This window comes from Schistocerca nitens, chromosome 8 (genome assembly GCF_023898315.1).
Source record: "Schistocerca nitens isolate TAMUIC-IGC-003100 chromosome 8, iqSchNite1.1, whole genome shotgun sequence".
Lineage (NCBI taxonomy): Eukaryota > Metazoa > Arthropoda > Insecta > Orthoptera > Acrididae > Schistocerca > Schistocerca nitens.
The window spans coordinates 555,185,097-555,204,158 of record NC_064621.1 but is presented as its reverse complement, the minus strand read 5'-3'; the positions used below and the strand labels follow the sequence as shown (position 1 = coordinate 555,204,158).

General features: G+C 38.6%; 1 protein-coding gene across 1 annotated transcript in view; it reads left to right on the top strand.

Annotated features, from left to right (window-relative positions):
- Positions 1 to 19,062, top strand: part of LOC126198468 (dehydrogenase/reductase SDR family member on chromosome X) — a 63,954-nt gene that overhangs the window by 3,224 nt on the left and 41,668 nt on the right. Inside the window, exons 2-3 of the mRNA XM_049934813.1 lie at positions 3,029 to 3,136; positions 16,519 to 16,692. Coding sequence (XP_049790770.1) covers positions 3,029 to 3,136; positions 16,519 to 16,692 — 282 coding nt within the window. The remainder of the gene's footprint in view (positions 1 to 3,028; positions 3,137 to 16,518; positions 16,693 to 19,062) is intronic.

The following is a 19,062-nucleotide window of genomic DNA, read 5'->3' as shown; positions in this document are numbered from 1 at the left end:
AGCATGACGAAAGTGGCGGCTGAGCGCATGATCACCACCAAACAACGTGCGCAAGAGATCTTTCACGCGTCTAGCAATATGATGGGTTTTTTTTTTTTTTGTTCCCCCCCCCCCCCCCAACCCCCTCTCTAATAAAACCCCATGTCATTCCAAGCATGTGTCAATTTTTACATCTCTATCTACATTATTCCGTGGTTTATTAAGTTTTAAGTTTATACTGGCTTTTTGATCACCCGGTATATATTGTGAGGCTACAGTGAAGATCCCTAGCTCTTTAAATAAGTGCCTGCAGGATGATCTTGGATGAGCTCCAGCAATTATTCTGATTACATGCTTTTGTGCAATGAACACTATTTTACTCAATGATGAGTTACACCAGAATATGATGCCATACGAAAGCAGAGAATGAAAATAGGCGTGGTAAGCTAATTTACTGAGATGTATATAGCCAAAATTTGCAATGACCCTAATAGCATAAGTAGCTGAACGCAAACGTTTCAGCAGATCCTCAGTGTGTTTTTTACAGGTCAACCCCTCATCAATGCATACACCTAGAAATTTTGAATATTCTACGTTAGCTACCGATTTCTGATCGAAGTCTATATTTATCAATGATGTCATTCCATTTACTGTGTGGAACTGTATATACTGTGTTTTGTCAAGGTTTAATGAGAGCCCATTTGCAGAGAACCACTAAATGATTTTCTGAAAAACATCGTTTACAATTTCACCAGTTACTTCTTGTCTGTTGGGTGTGATAGCTATACTTGTATCATCGGCAAAAAGTAACAGCTTTGCATCTTCATGAATATAGAATGGAAAGTCATTAATATATATTAAGAACGGCAGAGGACCCAAGACCAAACCTTGCAGCACCCATTCTTGATTGTTCCCCAGTTCGAGAAACCACCAGTTTTCTGCATATTATGTGAACTGCTTACTTCAACTTTTTGCACTCTTCCAGTTAGGTATGATTTTAAACCATTTGAGCACTGTCCCATTCATACCACAGTACTTGAGCTTATCTAGAAGTATTCCATGATTTACACAATCAAAAGCCTTTGATAGATCACAAAAAAATCCCAACAGGTGACTTCTGGTTACTCAGAGCATTTAATATTTCATCAGTGAAAGTATATATAGCATTTTCCCTTGAAAAACCCTTCTGGAAACCAAACTAACATTTTGTTAAAACTTTATTTTTACAAAGGTGTGAAGCTACTCTAAAATACATTACTTTTCAAGAATTTTGACTAAGGCAGTCAGAAGAGAGATTGGGCGGTAGACATCAGACGTATCCCGTTTTTTATGCAGTGGTTTAACAATGGCATACTTCAGTCTATCTGGGAAAATACCCTGCTTCAGAGAGCTATTACGTATGTGGCTAAGAATCCCACTTGTTTCTTGGGAACAATCTTTTATTATCCTGCTGGAAATGCCATCAATTCCATGTGAGCTTTTATTCTTGAGAGAGTTTATTATCTTCCTAATTTCAGAAGGAGAGGTGGGTGTAATTTCAATTGTATCAATCGGTGTTGGTAAGGCCTCTTCCATTAACTGCCTTGCTTCATCTAATGAACATTTAGATCCTATTTTCTCTACAACATTTAAGAAATGATTATTCAAAATGTTTTCGACTTCCGGCTTGTTGTTTATCAAGTTTCCCTTCGCTTTGATGGTAAGGCCGTCATCCTGTACTCTTGGCTGCCCTGTCTCCCTTGTAATAGTATTCCAAATTGTTTTGATTTTGTTATCAGAGGTATTAATCTCAGACATGATGCACATGCTTCTGGACTTTTCATAACCTTTCTTAATGTCTCACAGTAGTTTTTATAATATTTGGCTGTTTCTGGGTCATTACCCTTTCTTGTTGTTAGGTACAGTTCCCTTTTGTGGTTACAAGATATTTCTATTCCTTTAGTAAGCCAAGGTTTTTTGCTTGGTTTCTTATAATTAGATTTATCTACTTCCTTAGGGAAACAGTTTTCAAATTCTCTTAAAAGTGTATCAGGAAATAAGTTATAATTTAAATTAGCATCAGGTTCCTTGTACACCTCATCCCAATCTCACTGCTGAAGATTTTCTCTGAAATTTCTAATTGTTGAGTCATTAATTGGCTTCTTTGGATCTGTAGAAATTAGTCTGAGGGCATCCTTGTTATTCTCATTGTATCTCACTTTAAAATTGACCTCTATATGTCTTTAGTGCTTCGTGTCATGTGTTGAGCACTGTGTTTTCGAAACATCTGAGCAGTTATTATTAGAATCATTCTTCACATTGTGACATAAACTATATCTCGTCGAGTTATAAATTGTGAATGCCCGTTAGTTTCGAACGGCTTCAGAGTGTTAATTACTTTCTCTGGAATGCAACATTAAGTAGGTAACATAGTGGTTTTATTACTTTCTTATTACACATTCAGAGCAGACAATCAGATTCTCTTCCTAACCATTTGCCATGCATATAGCATTTGTTGTGCAGAATTCAGCCTGTCTGGCCTTGTTGGGCATTGGTTCAAAAATGGTTCAAATGGCTCTGAGCACTATGGGACTCAACTGCTGAGGTCATTAGTCCCCTAGAACTTAGAACTAGTTAAACCTAACTAACCTAAGGACATCACAAACATCCATGCCCGAGGCAGGATTCGAACCTGCGACCGTAGCGGTCTTGCGGTTCCAGACTGCAGCGCCTTTAACCGCACGGCCACTTCGGCCGGCTTGTTGGGCATTGGAAATTTTAGTTCCTGGTGTACTGAATTTCTAAATACATCTTTTTTGTTAAAGTGACAAGAATCAATTTCTATTGTCATGTCAATATTCGCTAGTCTCGTATACGTTGAAAACATATGTTATATAATACTTCTTGATGTTAACATCAAGTAATTGCTTCTCGAAATGCATCATTTGACATTTTATTTGTTAGTAATTGTGTGTGATCAAGCCAGAGTACAATATTCCACTAATTCAGAAACAACCCTCATACTGTGGAAAATTCTAAAAGCTTTGATTCAGTTTGTTTCTTTGTACAGAACTCGTGCAGAGGCCAGGAGATGTTGCAGTTATTACAGGTGGAGCACGAGGAATTGGAGTGGAAGTGGTGAAGAATTTACTGAAGTGTGATATGCACGTGATTATTGGTGAGTGTATATGTATGTAACCTGTGTATGTAACACAATTTTTTATTTATTTATTTATTTATTTATTTATTTATTCCCCCCCCCCCCCCCCCCCCATATGTTGACCAGTGTACAATAACTAAAGTGCAGAGGTCAGTCAGAACTTGTGAACTGACCGCATCTTTACATTAAAAACTACACAATGATTTAACTGTCCAGGAAATTGCAAAAATCATTAGGTTACCTACAAGTAGTTTTTCACCTGGTAATTATGGTATTTCAGTACTGAAATGTTTTGCTGAGTTGATAATGCCCCTCTTGAATTATGTTTCTAATCAGTCAATGAATCGAGATATTTTTTGTAACATTTAAATATAGTACAGTAAAACGTATTTATAAAAGTGGAACAAGCAAATGACCTATATAGAGCCATTACTTCCACACGTTTAATGTCTGTTTTCAAAACTGTTAGAGAAGGGAGCTTAGAATAGAATAAGATGACGACGATGATGACAAATGCTTATGTACATAGTAATATTATGTCCTCAGGAACTCAGTTCTGATAGAAATAAACAAGGAGGGGGGAGAGTGGGGGAGGAGGGGGGGGGGATAGGGGGGGACATTCTAGGATGGGCCTGAGGATTTGAATAAGAATAGGTGGGTTTGCTGGATTTCCAGAATGGAATCACTATGGCAGGGCTTGTAGTCAGATGCCTTCTGTCAGATAATCACTCAAGTTCATCAAGATGGTGGTGGAGCATTGGCGTGCAGGGAGCATGTTTAAATCAAGGTCTGTCTTGAGGTTATGGATAACTGTTCTTTCTTCCATTTGCATCTTTGGTCCTGGGAAGGGATGTGGCAAAAAAAGGGTGAGGCTAAGTTGGAAGTAAAGAATTCCTGGAAGATAAATAGGAGGCACATGTCTATATGCCTACTAGATCCACAGGAGATGAAATTATAAATGATGGGAGATATGAAATTGTTCAGATTGTTACGAAAGATGGAAATTAGTGATGGAGGGACTGGTATTCAGTAGTAGGAAAAAGGAAGAGAAAAAGGGTAAGTAGTATGAGAACATGGACTGTGGGAAAGAAACGGAAGTAGACCACCTGGTGGAATTTTGCATAGAGCATAATTTAATTGATGCTAACACTAGGTTTAAGAATAAAGGAAGAAGGATGTACACATGGAAGAGTCCTGGAGACACAGGGAGGTTTCAGGTAAACTATATAATGGTTAGACAAAGTCCTGTCAAAAACTTGGTTGTGCACATTCTACACCCATCACAGGCTTATCCTATCCATTGGAATCAGGGCCACCTTTAGAGGCAGGAATGCATCCTAGTTTGTGGCAGTGTCACCACAACACTTTATATGGGCATGTCCACCAAGCAGCTGTCCACCTGAATGAATGGTCATTGGCAAACTGTGGCCAAGAGTAGAACTGACCACCCAGTGATGGAACATGGTGCCGAGAGCACAATATGATCAATATTAATGGCAACTTCACAACACAAGCCATCTGTATCCTTTCTTCGCCCCCCCTCCCCCCCCCCCTTTTCCATAACACTGTCTTCTCTGAATTGCATAGATACGGGTTGTCCGTGCAACATATCCTTAAATTCTGTAATCCTCCTGACTGACCTCTGTCTTTCAAAGCCCCACACCCCACACCTGCCTCCACCACTGCTTCAGGACTCTAATTTCACTCATCCTGCATTCAGACACGCGGTGTCTTCCCCACAGACTCCCCTTTCTCTGTTCTGTCACCTCCTCTTCGACGTTCCAGAGTTTTGTGGCCCTGGTGTCCGTGCCTGTACTACCACATTCCTGTCCTGCTTCTCTCACCCACGTTCCTGTCCTGTGCAACCACTGCCTGTCCCTCCCAAGCATCAATCACCCTTCTTGAACTCTCCCTTCCACTTCCTGCCCTTGCTTGCCTCACATACTCTACCCAACCCAACCGCAGGCATGTGAAGCTGATAGTACTTGATTTGCCAGTAGGAATTTAATGACCTTGATAGTCAATGTCAGTGCTGCATAGATACCAGGTTTTCTGGAGCATTATTGTCTGAAGGACATGTGAACACCTGTGTGATGGATTTTATCGTTGTGGAGATGGTATCAGTCAGGGCGCTGTTTATCTTTGCTGGGAATATCTGTTGGATGCACGTGCTTCCAATCCACTTGAGTGAGAGCATTTATCAGGCTGGAATTTCTGATAAGATTATTGTGATTTTTGTGGAGATATTCTTGGGAGAATCCCTGTCTTGTATTAGTTCATCTTGTGTGAATAGTAATATTTAATAAAACTATGTAAATGTGTTAATATTTGAAATTTCTATTTATCTAATATTAGTTCAAAAGTGTACAGCATTACATATTTGAGAGCTGTTAGTGCTTTTATTTTCAAAGAATTGAAATTTTGTTACTGGTGAGGATAGAGATCATTGAAGTGGGACAAAAACTGAACCTTAACTCTAGATTTTAAGTGTTTGCAGCAGAGTTAATGTTTCAAAACTTACCAGACTAGGCTTGAACCCCAGAATCTCGCAATTCATGGGCAGTCCTCTTAGTGACTCATGAGCCACCCTCATGGTGTCAATTCTGCCACATATTTCTAGTGCACAGTACTAATCTGTAAGGAATCTCAGAACAGCGTGCACTTGGCTGCAAAGCCAGGATTCGTTCTGGAGAGTATTTTGACAGCTTCACCTACTACTTTCATCAGATGTCTTGATCAGTGGATATTGGCCAAACTGAACTGGATGAACTGCATTTTGCCTTTTGTAACTGAAATCATTTTCTAGCTAACACAGTGGTGTTCCGGTGCAAGTTCTGCCACTGGGCGTTCCCCATATGTATGGCACATTTTCTGAGATCTGAGCAAATTGAGTGAGTGCCAGGCACTGCAGTTTACAGAAGTCTCTTTTGCTTAAAGTATCTTACCCTCTAATCTGTACCAGCACAATTAGTTTCACTGAGAAAGCTTCAAAGATCACAACAGAACATTTTTATAAAAGAAACATAAATAGATAAATTCATAAGAGGGCTATGAGACATCTGAAATCCAAACAGAGTAAGACAATGAGGTAACCCCTCTGCTTTTGTGTTTAATTGTATCCTGGAGAAAGTAACAAGACAGTGGCAGAAAGAAATACACAGTGATATGAAAATAACACAGAAACTAAAGTAACCTAAATGAGCTTCTCACCGAGTACCTCTCTTAATTTGGAGTAGAAATTAAAATCCATGAAATAAAGATTTTGAGGTTTGCCGATGACATTGTAATTCTGTTGGAGACAACAAAGGACCTGGAAGAGCAGTTGAATGGCATGGACAGTGTCTTGAAAGGAGGTTAAGATGAACGTGAACAAAAGCAAAACAGCAAAACAAGGATAATGGAATGTAGTCGAGTTACCTCAGGTGATGCTGAGGGAGTTAGGTTAGGAAATGAGATACATTAAAATATTAAATGAGTTTTACTATTTGGGAAGCAAAATGACTGATGATGGTTGAAGTAGAGAGGATATAAAATGTAGACTGGCAATGGCAAGGAAAGCGTTTCTAAAGAAAAGAAATTTAACATAGTGTAGATTTAAGTGTGAGGAAGTCTTTTGTAAAAGTATTTGTATGGATTGTAGCCATGTATGGAAGTGAAACATGGACGATAAATAGTTTAGACAAAAAGAGAACAGAAGCTTTCAAAATGTGGAGCTACAAAAGAGTGCTGAGATTAGATGGGTAGATCACGTAACTAATGAGGGGGTACCGAACAGAACTGAGGAGAAGAGGAATTTGTGGCACAATTCGACTAGGAGGAGGATCGGTTGGCAGGGCATGTTCTGAGGCATCAAGGGATCACCAATTTAGTGTAAGAGGACAACATGGAGGGTAAAAATTGTAGAGGGTGACCAAGAGATGAATACACTAAGCAGATTCAGAAGGATGTATGTTGCAGTAGTTACTTGGAGATGAAGAAGCTTGCACAGGATAGAGTAGCATGGAGAGCTGCATCAAACCAGTCTCTGGACTGAAGACCACAACAACCACCGCCACCTCACTTAAAAGGCTGCAGTCAAAGATGGAGACAGTGTTCGGACTGTGGAAGAATACTTAGAAATACAAATGCCCATCTTATCACACCAAATTCAGATGGCATGCTACTGTATGTTTGTAGTACACAGGTGGTGTCCAAACAGAAGCTGTCAGAAATAAACAGAATGAAAGGAAGGAAGTTTCTGAATATTGTGGGGCCAAAAGAAGTAATAGCAGAAGTTATGAAACAGACTTTAAAAATGCTGTGTGGAACTATAGGAAACTATTATTTTCAATCCAATTTAGATTTAATAGCAGATTAATTTACATTAAATTGGAGACTAAATAAGAAATGTTTTGAAAACTTGGAAAGATCTCAGCCACAATAAAGGAAGGATGGCTACTTCTTATGGACACACTATAAGAATAATATCAGAAAGTGTTATACAAGGTATTTAATTACCAGAAGAACAAAACGTGATAGGTAAAAGAATTATATCTACATCAAGGAAGGTGCAGAACCATTGTAGAAGCTACGTCTGGAGTTAGACAATTACTCCTCTATTCACAATTAAGTGCATGACAGAGGGTTCATCAAACAATCTTAAAGTGATTTCTATACCATTTCACTCTCAAACAACATGTGAGAAAAACGAACACTTAAATTTTTCCATGCAAGCTTTGATTTCTCTTATTTTGTTTTGATGATCATTTCTCCCTATCAAGGTAGGCACAATAAAATATTTTCACTGTCTGAGGAGAAAGTTGGTAATAGAAATTTCATGAAAAGTTCCTACAGTGATGAAGAATGCCTTTGTTTTAATGATTACCGCCCCCACCCTATTTCACGTGTCATATCTGTAGCACTCTCAATGTAGGAATTCTATCAGAGAAGTCACATAACTACACATTACAATTAATGACATGTCTAATTAAAACTGCCTTCCTCTGCATTGTTTCTAGGTCCCCAGTTCAGTACACAATACAAGGGATAAACTGCTTTCCCTGTACTTCAGCAGCGGCAACATTCTTGTTCAGCAGTGTCTAACTGAAAAATACTGCATGCAGCAGTAGATGGTAGTGGCATATGATGCCACTTGAAATGTGAGATTTCTTTTTCCAGACAAACTTTGTGTGAAGGACTTGCGTATTTCCCACACATTTTTACTCATTTCTTTCTTGAGTTTTTAAGCCCTAGATGATTGTCCTCACACTTTCCTGAGTTCCTCCGTTTTGTATAAAAAAACTGTGCCAAAAGTTTCCATCATGGGAATGGAAACTTACAGTAAAGCTTCAGATTCTGTGGACAGAAATGTTTCACTAAATATTTCTTGTGGCAGATTGCTGGACCCTGTAGAAAGTGATTTTGTGAGAAGTACATTGGAAGGCACAATTGCTAGGCTTATGTAGCAAAGCACAATGTCACGAAGCTTTGAAATGGAATCCGGAGGTTGCCAATATGAGGAGTCATAACTGAGGTGGTTGTGAGTGATGTGCTCAAACAGTGGAGACAGATGAACAATACTGTGGCTATTGAAGGTGTACAAATTGGATACAAAATACAGTACACTTCCTAGTCATCACCTAGAACATGGCATCATTATACAAGAAAATTTAAGGTGCATAATTCGTACTGAAATTGCAGGGAAAACTGGTCTCGAAATAGTGCCTAAGAAGACTTAAGGTATGGAATGCAGAAAGCAAGCGTAAAGTCAAAAGTAAAGTGGTTTCAAGGAGAACATAAAGAGTTCACCTACAATCAAACAAGATCATAATAGGTAGAAATTATGTCGCAAAAATGATTGGAAAAAACCACATGTAAATGTATACCAAATTGTGACATTATATGGCAGTAATCAGAAACAGTGCATAATATGCATTGGTGACCCCCCCGCCCTCAGGGAATAGAACCTGTATCAGAGTGAAAGAGGACATTGAAAGGACTTGAGACATCTAGGGCATGAAAAAAATAAGGTGAAGTATCGGCAGTTAAAGACAGCACTTTACAAGTGTTTGGAAGCAATTTCTAGCAAGACACAGACAGAAGACTGAGATTTCCAGGGTGCATCATGAGGATGGACAGCCATGTTATACCAACCACATATGAAATGCAGTATGTACTATGAGGAATGGCTGGGTGAAGGAAGCAGTTTATATAAAGGGAAAAAATTCATACACATCATTGCAGTATAGGTTCAATTGTAGGACCGCAGTGGAAGATCATGTAGTGTAACGTATCACTTTGCTAAAGTGATGTTATGCAAGCATTTACCGAACTGACGAATGATGATTGCCACTATAAAAACTTTATTTTGGTAATGAATTAGTATATCCTACTTTTTGGATGCATGTTTTATTTATGTACATGTATTAAGAAATGGGTGGCTGCAGCATATCTGCAAGCCGGGACAATAGGCATCTTATCACGTTCACGGTACCTGCTGGTTGGGTGGTTTTATGCCGTGTCATTGGGACCTGCCTTGGAGATATGACGCAAGTCATTGAGCAAGAGTGACCATGACAGTACCCATGATTTCACAGGGACAAGAGAAAACTTGTTATCTAGTCTTTCAGTGGGAATCTGTTAACTGAGACACACTGTTTTTGGACATAATCCTTATCAGTGTATATGATGATCTGAGTAACGAAGGAATTTTATTATGAAACTTCCTGGCAGATTAAAACTGTGTGCCAGACCGAGACTTGAACTATGGACCTTTGCCTTTCACGGGCAAGTGCTCTAAAACTGTGGGGACGGGGCGTGAGTCGTGCTAGGGTAGCTCAGTTGGTAGAGCACTTGCCCGCAAAAGGCAAAGGTCCTGAGTTCGAGTCTCAGTCCGGCACACAGTTTTAATCTGCCAGGAAGTTTCATATCAGTGCACACTCCGCTGCAGAGTGAAAATCTCATTCTGGAAATTTTGTTACGCATAATCACTGTAAATGAATACAGTGTACAATACATTGTTTATGAGAAGAATCATATTTATTTCAACAATCGGATGTGGGATAGTATGCGTAACTTCCAGCAGTAACTGCAGCACTTCATTTCTCGAAATCTAATCAGAAGGTTGGTGGTGAACTGAAATAATGTGAAAAAGATTGAATAATAGGAAACTGTACCTCCCAATCAGCCTTTACATCGCAATGCTATATCGAGGTAAAGAAGCAGCAGAACAATGCAATTGTAGGTGGACTGAGTCAGGATCAAAAATGAACATTACAGGAGGGACGAGAGAATCAAGAGGTATTGCATGCTGAATAAGTTACTCTTGATCCTAAATGGTCAACATGCTTGAGAAGAAAACTTGAGCACCCAGAAAAGGAAGGGAAAACAAAATGAAATTTCACAGGTTGAGATGGTATGAATGTTGTTTCGGTGACTACAGAATCGTGTGAGTTACAAAAACCTTGGCTTATCGGGATGATGTAGCATCTCATCTGGCTTGGATGCAGGCACTTGTTCAGTTGCAAAGAGTGTCATAAAGCTGTCGTAGCATCTAGTGAGATAAGCTGGCTCACATCTGTTGTAAATGGTCTTCTATATCTCGGATACTGGTAGTGCTATAGAATTGATGCCCCAGTTAGTCTTGCACGTTATATACCGGGGACATATCTGAGGGGATTGCTGGCCATGGGAATACCTCAATAACACAAAGACAGTTCATAGAGATATTCCGTGTGTGGATGAGCTCTGTCCTGTTGGAAAAATAGCGCCTCGATACTGTCGCCCAAGAGATAACACATGATGTACTATTGTGCTGTTAGTTTTCCCTACCAGCCATGACCTGAAGTCATACCTGATGGCTCCCCTCACTGTGATAACACTGTTGTCATCTTGAAAAACATTGCAAGAATGAGACCTCACCCCAGGTCGCAACTGTACTCACTGACAGTGGTCAACTGGGGTGGGGCAGACATGCGGTTAATCACTGAACATAATTTGACACCATTCCTGGTTGCGATTCCACTCCAAATGAAGTTTTTTGAGTTGTGGTACTAATGGCAGCCTGTGCGTGAGGTAGAATTCCCTAGTGTGGCTGCTGATAGTCTGACCAATGGTGTAGGATGATACAGTGTTACAGTGAGTGCATTACTTGTTCTTGGATGGCAGGTGTGCATCATGCGCGCTCTGTGCACAATACGGCAGTCCTCCTTTGTGGTTATCAGATGTGGTCAACTGAAACCTTGAGGAGTGTCTCTTCACCTCATGTTCTCATGCGGTCAAACGTCAGGTCACTGTCACATCCAAATGCCCTGTAAATCTGCATATTGCAACAGTAGACCAACGTGCCAAATGGAGACCCACAATGAGGCCCCCTTTCAAGCTCTGTCAGGTGGTAATAATGTTGCCTCACAAGAGTACATGTCATCTCTGGGTATTTCACAGTGATCCCTCATCTGATACTACATACACGCTATGAGGTCTGGTAACAACACTAAACACAAACAACACTAATGCACTCTGGTGGCCATTCTACCTGATGCAGAGAATTGACAGTCTAATCATTTACATACCCACCCATTGTGTGTACGTGTATGAAGTTACATGGACATACAAGGATGTTGTCTTGAGTGCTTCACAATTTTTTTGTAAGGGGGACTGTTATTATCATTGCTTTCCTTTCTCAGACGTTATGTCTGGTTAAAAATGGAAAGTGACGTGGACCTTGATCAAGCGTGACTTCCTTTTAACCATATGCTATTTGTTACATTGCATTTAGGAACTTCCGGCTAATTGAACATGTATAAATAATTACAGATTTCTATATGTAAAAACAAAGATGATGTGACTTACCAAACGAAAGCGCTGGCAGGTCGATAGACACACAAACACACACACAAAAATTCAAGCTTTCGCAACAAACTGTTGCCTCATCAGGAAAGAGGGGAAGGAGAGGGAAAGACGAAAGGATGTGGGTTTTAAGGGAGAGGGTAAGGAGTCATTCCAATCCCGGGAGCGGAAAGACTTACCTTAGGGGGCAAAAAAGGACAGGTATACACTCGCACACACGCACATATCCATCCACACATATACAGACACAAGCAGACACATTTAAAGACAAAGGGTTTGGGCAGAGATGTCAGTCGAGGCGGTCCCTCCGCAAACATGCCTTCGCCCTATCCAGATTACGCTCCCATATTCTATTTTCTCAGGCTTGTCTGACATTTGGCATTACCCCCAAAGGCCTCACACTTAAAGTAAGACTTCCGCCTCGACTGACATCTCTGCCCAAACCCTTTGTCTTTAAATATGTCTGCTTGTGTCTGTATATGGATATGTGCGTGTGTGCGAGTGTATACCTGTCCTTTTTTTCCCCCTAAGGTAAGTCTTTCCGCTCCCGAGATTGGAATGACTCCTTACCCTCTCCCTTAAAACCCACATCCTTTCGTCTTTCCCTCTCCTTCCCCTCTTTCCTGATGAGGCAACAGTTTGTTGCGAAAGCTTGAATTTTGTGTGTGTGTTTGTGTTTGTTTGTGTTTGTTTGTGTGTCTATCGACCTGCCGGCACTTTCGTTCGGTAAGTCACATCATCTTTGTTTTTACATATATTTTTCCCATGTGGAATGTTTCCCTCTATTACATTAATTACAGATTTCTGTAGTTGTATATATAAGTTTGGATGTAGCTGTATTGCATTGATGTACTGGTGGATATTGTGTGGTATAACTCCTGTAGTTGATAGTATAATTGGTATAATGTCAACTTTATCCTGATGCCATATGTCCTTGACTTCCTCAGCCAGTTGGATGTATTTTTCAATTTTTTCTCCTGTTTTCTTTTGTATATTTGTTGTATTGGGTATGGATATTTCGATTAGTTGTGTTAATCTCTTCATTTTATTGGTGAGTATGATGTCAGGTTTGTTATGTGGTGTTGTTTTATCTGTTATAATGGTTCTGTTCCAGTATTATTTGTATTCATCATTCTCCAGTACATTTTGTGGCGCATACTTGTATGTTGGAACATGTTGTTTTATTAGTTTATGTTGTATGGCAAGTTGTTGATGTATTATTTTTGCTACACTGTCATGTCTTCTGGGGTTTTCTGTATTTGCTAGTATTGTACATCCGCTTGTGATGTGATCTACTGTTTCTATTTGTTGTTTGCAAAGTCTGCATTTATCTGTTGTTGTATTGGGATCTTTAATAATATGCTTGCTGTAATATCTGGTGTTTATTGTTTGATCCTGTATTGCAGTCATGAATCCTTCTGTCTCACTGTATATATTGCCTTTTCTTAGCCATGTGTTGGATGCGTCTTGATCGATGTGTTGCTGTGTTAGATGATACGGGTGCTTGCCGTGTAGTGTCTTCTTTTTCCAATTTACTTTCTTCGTATCTGTTGATGTTATGTGATCTAAAGGGTTGTAGAAGTGGTTATGAAATTGCAGTGGTGTAGCCGATGTATTTATATGAGTGATTGCTTTGTGTATTTTGCTAGTTTCTGCTCGTTCTAGAAAGAAGTTTCTAGAATTGTCTACCTGTCCATAATGTAGGTTTTTTATGTCGATAAATCCTCTTCCTCCTTCCTTTCTGCTCAATGTGAATCTTTCTGTTGCTGAATGTATGTGATGTATTCTATATTTATGGCATTGTGATCGTGTAAGTGTATTGAGTGCTTCTAGGTCTGTGTTACTCCATTTAACTACTCCAAATGAGTAGGTCAATATTGGTATAGCATAGGTATTTATAGCTTTTGTCTTGTTTCTTGCTGTCAGTTCTGTTTTCAGTATTTTTGTTAGTCTTTGTCTATATTTTTCTTTTAGTTCTTCTTTAATATTTTTATTATCTATTCCTATTTTTTGTCTGTATCCTAGATATTTATAGGCATCTGTTTTTTCCATCGCTTCTATGCAGTCACTGTGGTTATCCAATATGTAATCTTCTTGTTTAGTGTGTTTTCCCTTGACTATGCTATTTTTCTTACATTTGTCTGTTCCAAAAGCCATATTTATATCATTGCTGAATACTTCTGTTATCTTTAGTAATTGGTTGAGTTGTTGATTTGTTGCTGCCACTAGTTTTAGATCATCCATGTATAGCAAATGTGTGATTTTGTGTGGGTATGTTCCAGTAATATTGTATCCATAATTTGTATTATTCAGCATGTTGGATAGTGGGTTCAGAGCAAGACAGAACCAGAAAGGACTTAATGAGTCTCCTTGGTATATTCCACGCTTAATCTGTATTGGCTGTGATGTGATATTATTTTAATTTGTTTGGATATTAAGTGTGGTTTTCCAATTTTTCATTACGATGTTTAGGAACTGTATCAATTTAGGATCTACTTTGTATATTTCCAATATTTGTAGTAACCATGAGTGGGGTACACTATCAAAAGCTTTTTGGTAATCAATGTATGCGTAGTGTAGCGACCTTTGTTTAGTTTTAGCTTGATATGTCACCTCTGCATCTATTATCAGTTGCTCTTTACATCCTCGTGCTCCTTTGCAACAGCCTTTTTGTTCTTCATTTATAATTTTGTTGTGTGTTGTATGTGTCATTAATTTCTGTGTGATGACTGAAGTTAATATTTTGTAGATTGTTGGTAGGCATGTTATGGGGCGATATTTAGCTGGGTTTGCTGTGTCTGCTTGATCTTTAGGTTTCAGATAAGTTATTCCATGTAAGTGTATCAGGGAATGTGTATGGGTCTGCAATGTAACTTTTAAATAATTTAGTTAGATGTGAATTTGTTGAGGTGAACTTCTTTAGCCAGAAATTTGCTATTTTATCATTTCTAGGGGCTTTCCAATCGTGAGTAGAATTAATAGCTTGGGTGACTTCATGTTGCAAAATTATCACTTCAGGCATTTGTGGTATCATCTTGTATGAGTCTGTTTCTGCTTGTATCCACCGTTCATGCCTGTTATGTTGTACCGGGTTTGACCATATGTTGCTCCAGAAGTGTTCCATTTCTGTTATGTTTGGTGGATTGTCTATTTTAATGTGTGTGTTATCTGTTGTCTGGTAAAATTTCTTTTGGTTTGTGTTGAATGTTTGGTTTTGTTTCCTTCTATTTTCACTTTTTTTGTATCTTCTAAGTCGTTTGGCTAATGCTTGTAATTTCTGCTTCTTCTCATCTAATTGCTCTATCGCTTCTTGTTGTGAGATTTTACCTAACGTTTTTCGTTTTTTTCCTGACATTTCATTTCTTATAAATTGTGTTAGCTGTCCGATGTCCTTTCTCAGTTTTTCTATTCTGATCTGTAGCCTGTGTTGCCATGCTGGTTTTGTGGGTTTCTTCTGTGTGTTGGTTGGTTCTGATCTCTGCCTAGTGTGTATATTTAGTGTAGTGAGTGCTCCTACATAAACCAGTAGTTGTAACTCTTCCATAGTTGTGTATTCATTTATTTTGTTGTGTATGATTGTGTTGATAGTTTTTATTGTTGTTTCGACTTGTGGGCTATTTGGTGGTCTATGCAAGAATGGTCTAATGTCTGTATTTGTGTCTTTGTATTCTATATATGTCAACTGAAATTTTTCTTCTACATCTAACATGTGTGTCACTTCGTGTTCTATTTGTGCTTGTGCTGGTGGCTGTCTTAAGATTTCGTTTTCCTCTGATTGTTTAATTGATGCATGTTGTTCTTTGTTTGTTTGCTCTGGGATGTTTGAGTCCATTACTGTATTTTCTTCTTCTTCTGTTTGCACATTATTTTGTTCCAGTATTTGTTGTACTTGTTGTTTGATGTTTTCTAATTCTGACTGGGGTATCCTGTTATTTTTTATTATTACACGGATCTGATCAGCTAGTCGTTGTTCTGTTAAAAATTTTAATTCTGGGTATCTGGTAATAAATGTTGTGTATACTTGTGATCTGTATCCAGTTGTGTTGGTTCCTAGGTTTGTTGCTTGGTAATAACAGACCATGAGGTGTCGATTAACTTCATCTGACCATCTCATCCTCTGCCTTTGTTTTCCTTCTAGGGTGGTTGTAGGAAGCATATCCTGCAAAACACCTCTATTTGGATTTAAATCATTTTCCAGTTGGCTAGCAGTGTCGTTACCATTGTGGGCGGGCATAGGGTTCAAGCGTCGTCCCCGACCATGACGGCACTTGTCCGAGGCTTCTTTAGTTCTGTCCTGAACCAACTAATCACACTAAAAGGGGGGTTAGCCCTATTATTATTATTATTATTATTATATTACTGCTATTAATGTTATATTCATTTCATGAGCATGAAGTTGGTATTTAATTTGTTTTAATTCAGTAAATTGTCTGATTCTGACATATGACTGATGTTAAGATAGCCTTTACAAAAATACTTATTTCAGAGTAGGCAAACTAGTGGAAAATCTCAACTAGTTACCTGTTTCTGTACTAAATTTTTATGGAAATATCATTAATTTCAAATGGTTTTAGGCTGCAGAAACACGAAAGCTGGAGAGAGAACAATTGAAAGAATCCGTTCATTGGGTGTCACTAGTGGTTCTGCAGAATGTTTTACACTAGACATGGCGTCTTTCAAATCTATTAAGGAATTTGCTGCAAATGTAACTGTGAAACATCCTGCTTTACATCTTCTTATTAACAATGGTGAGTAGGGATGTCACTTCATGTAATTTGTTATGATAGTCATAATTCAGAATGCTTCAGTTTCAAAATATTTTACAACTTTCTGATTGTATACAAATTTAACAGCTGGTAATGTGGTGCTGCCAGGATGCTCATACATCCTAATCTTGTATCAGGTAGGAACAGGACTGGACTGTGTCTACAGTGCAAAAATGAACTTCATTTATTTACTTGTTTTTAAATGTATGAAGGAAGTTTATAAAGGAAAATCTTTTGCAACTTCAGTCATTAACATACTATGTTTTTTCACTTTGTGTAGTGTGCAGGTTTACATTTCTGAATACTTAAAGCAAGTTGCCAATATTTGCACCACTTCAAAATCTTATCACGATCTGACTGGATATTTATCCAACTTCTTCGAGACTTTACTCCATTATAGATAATTGCACCATCTGTAAAAGGTCTGAGGTTCTAATTAATATTTTCTGTAAGGTTGATAATACAAAATGTGAACAGCAAGGGTCCCAACAAACTTCCGTGGGGCACACTCTAAGTTACTTCGACATCTGAAAATTTCTCTCCACCCAAGATAACCTTCTACATCCTCAATACCAAAAAATCCTCAATCCAGTCACAAATTTCACCTGATACCTCATTCCCTCGTACTTAAAAGCATTGGTGTGGTACTGAGTCAAATGTGTATTGGAAATAGTGTCTGCATCTACCTGACTGCCTGTATCCAAGGCTTTCATTATGTCATGCGAGAAAAATGTGAATAGGGTTTCACAAGACTGATGTTTTTTGAAGTTCATGATGGTTGGCATGAAGGAGGTCATTCTGTCAAGATACCTTATTTTGTGAGCTCAGAGAGATTCTACAACAAATTAATGTCAAGGATATTAGGCGGTGGTTTTGTAGATCACGTCAACTACCTTTCTTGTAGACAGTGTGATCTGTGCTTTCTTCCAAGTACTGAGCAGGCTTTTTGTTCAAGAAATCCATGATAGATTGTAGTTAGAAGAAGGGCTAATTCAGCTAAAAATTCAGTACAGAATCTGATAGGGATGCCATTGGGCACTGGAGCTTTGTTAAAATTCAACAGTTTCAGCCCTTTCTCAATACCTCTGACACTAATACTGATTTAACTCATCTTTCAGTGGTACAAGGATTACATTGGGGCAATTCTCATGAGTTTTCCTTTGCAAAGGAACATTTGAAAATGTGGTTAAGCATTTGAGTTTTTGCTTTGCTTTGCTACCCTCAGTTTCAGTTCCTGTCTCATTCACTTGGGACTGGACACTAACTTTGGTGCCACTAACAGCCTTTACATAAGACCAGAATTTCTTTGGATTTTGTGAAATATCATTTGACAATATTCTGTTATAGTAGTCATTGGAGACTGTGCATTGCTCTCTTGACAACCAAACACATTTCATTCAGCATCTTTCTCTGTAGCCCTTTGCTTTGTTTTACGCCTATTATGCGGTAATCTGTTTCTTTAGAAGTTTCTTTACAGTGACTGTATACCATGGAGGGTCCCTCCTAGTATGAATTGTCCTACTGGGTATATATCTATCCATTGCATGGTCAGCCATTGTTCCTTTAGACTCCTACCCTATTCTGAAGGTTTAAAGTTCCTCATTGAGAATTGACACTACTGATTTTTTTTTTTTTTTATCTAGTTCACTGAACATAGATGTCTCTGTGCTCATTTTAGTTATGCTTTTTACTTTGGTAATCATTGTTGCCACATGGTCACTGATACCAGTTTTGACATGGATATCCTCAGAGGTGAGGTCTATTTGTTGCCATTAAATCCAATATATTTCCATCATGAGTGGGGTTCTGAACTATCTGTTCTAGGTAACTTTCAGAGAAGGCATTTAGTAATGTTTCACAGGATGTCTTACTATGCCCACCGCTAACAAAACTTATTTTTTCCCCACTTGATTGTTGGATGATTAAAGTCTCCACCCATGATTATAGTATGGTTGGGGAACTTACATACAAATGAACTGAGGCTTTAAAGATTTCACTTACATCAGGAGATGAGATTGTTGGATGATAGAAGGATCCAATTATTATTTTATGCCCAACCCTGCTACTGAGTCTTGTCAAGCATTCTCACATGCAACTTTAATTTCTGCCTTGGTGAATTTGAGTTACTTGTCTATTCTAACAAATAGACTACCTAGATTTCCCATTAGCCTATCCTTTTGTAAAGCACTTCAATTTCAGGTTTCAACCTTCAACCAGTTTTCTGTACCTAGTATTACGTAATCTTTACAGGGACACTTGAAACTCTGGCACTTCGTTGCAAATGCTTCAGCAGTTAACTACTAGGATTTTAATAGTCTCACTTGTGAGAAACATTTCTCTCAATCTTACACC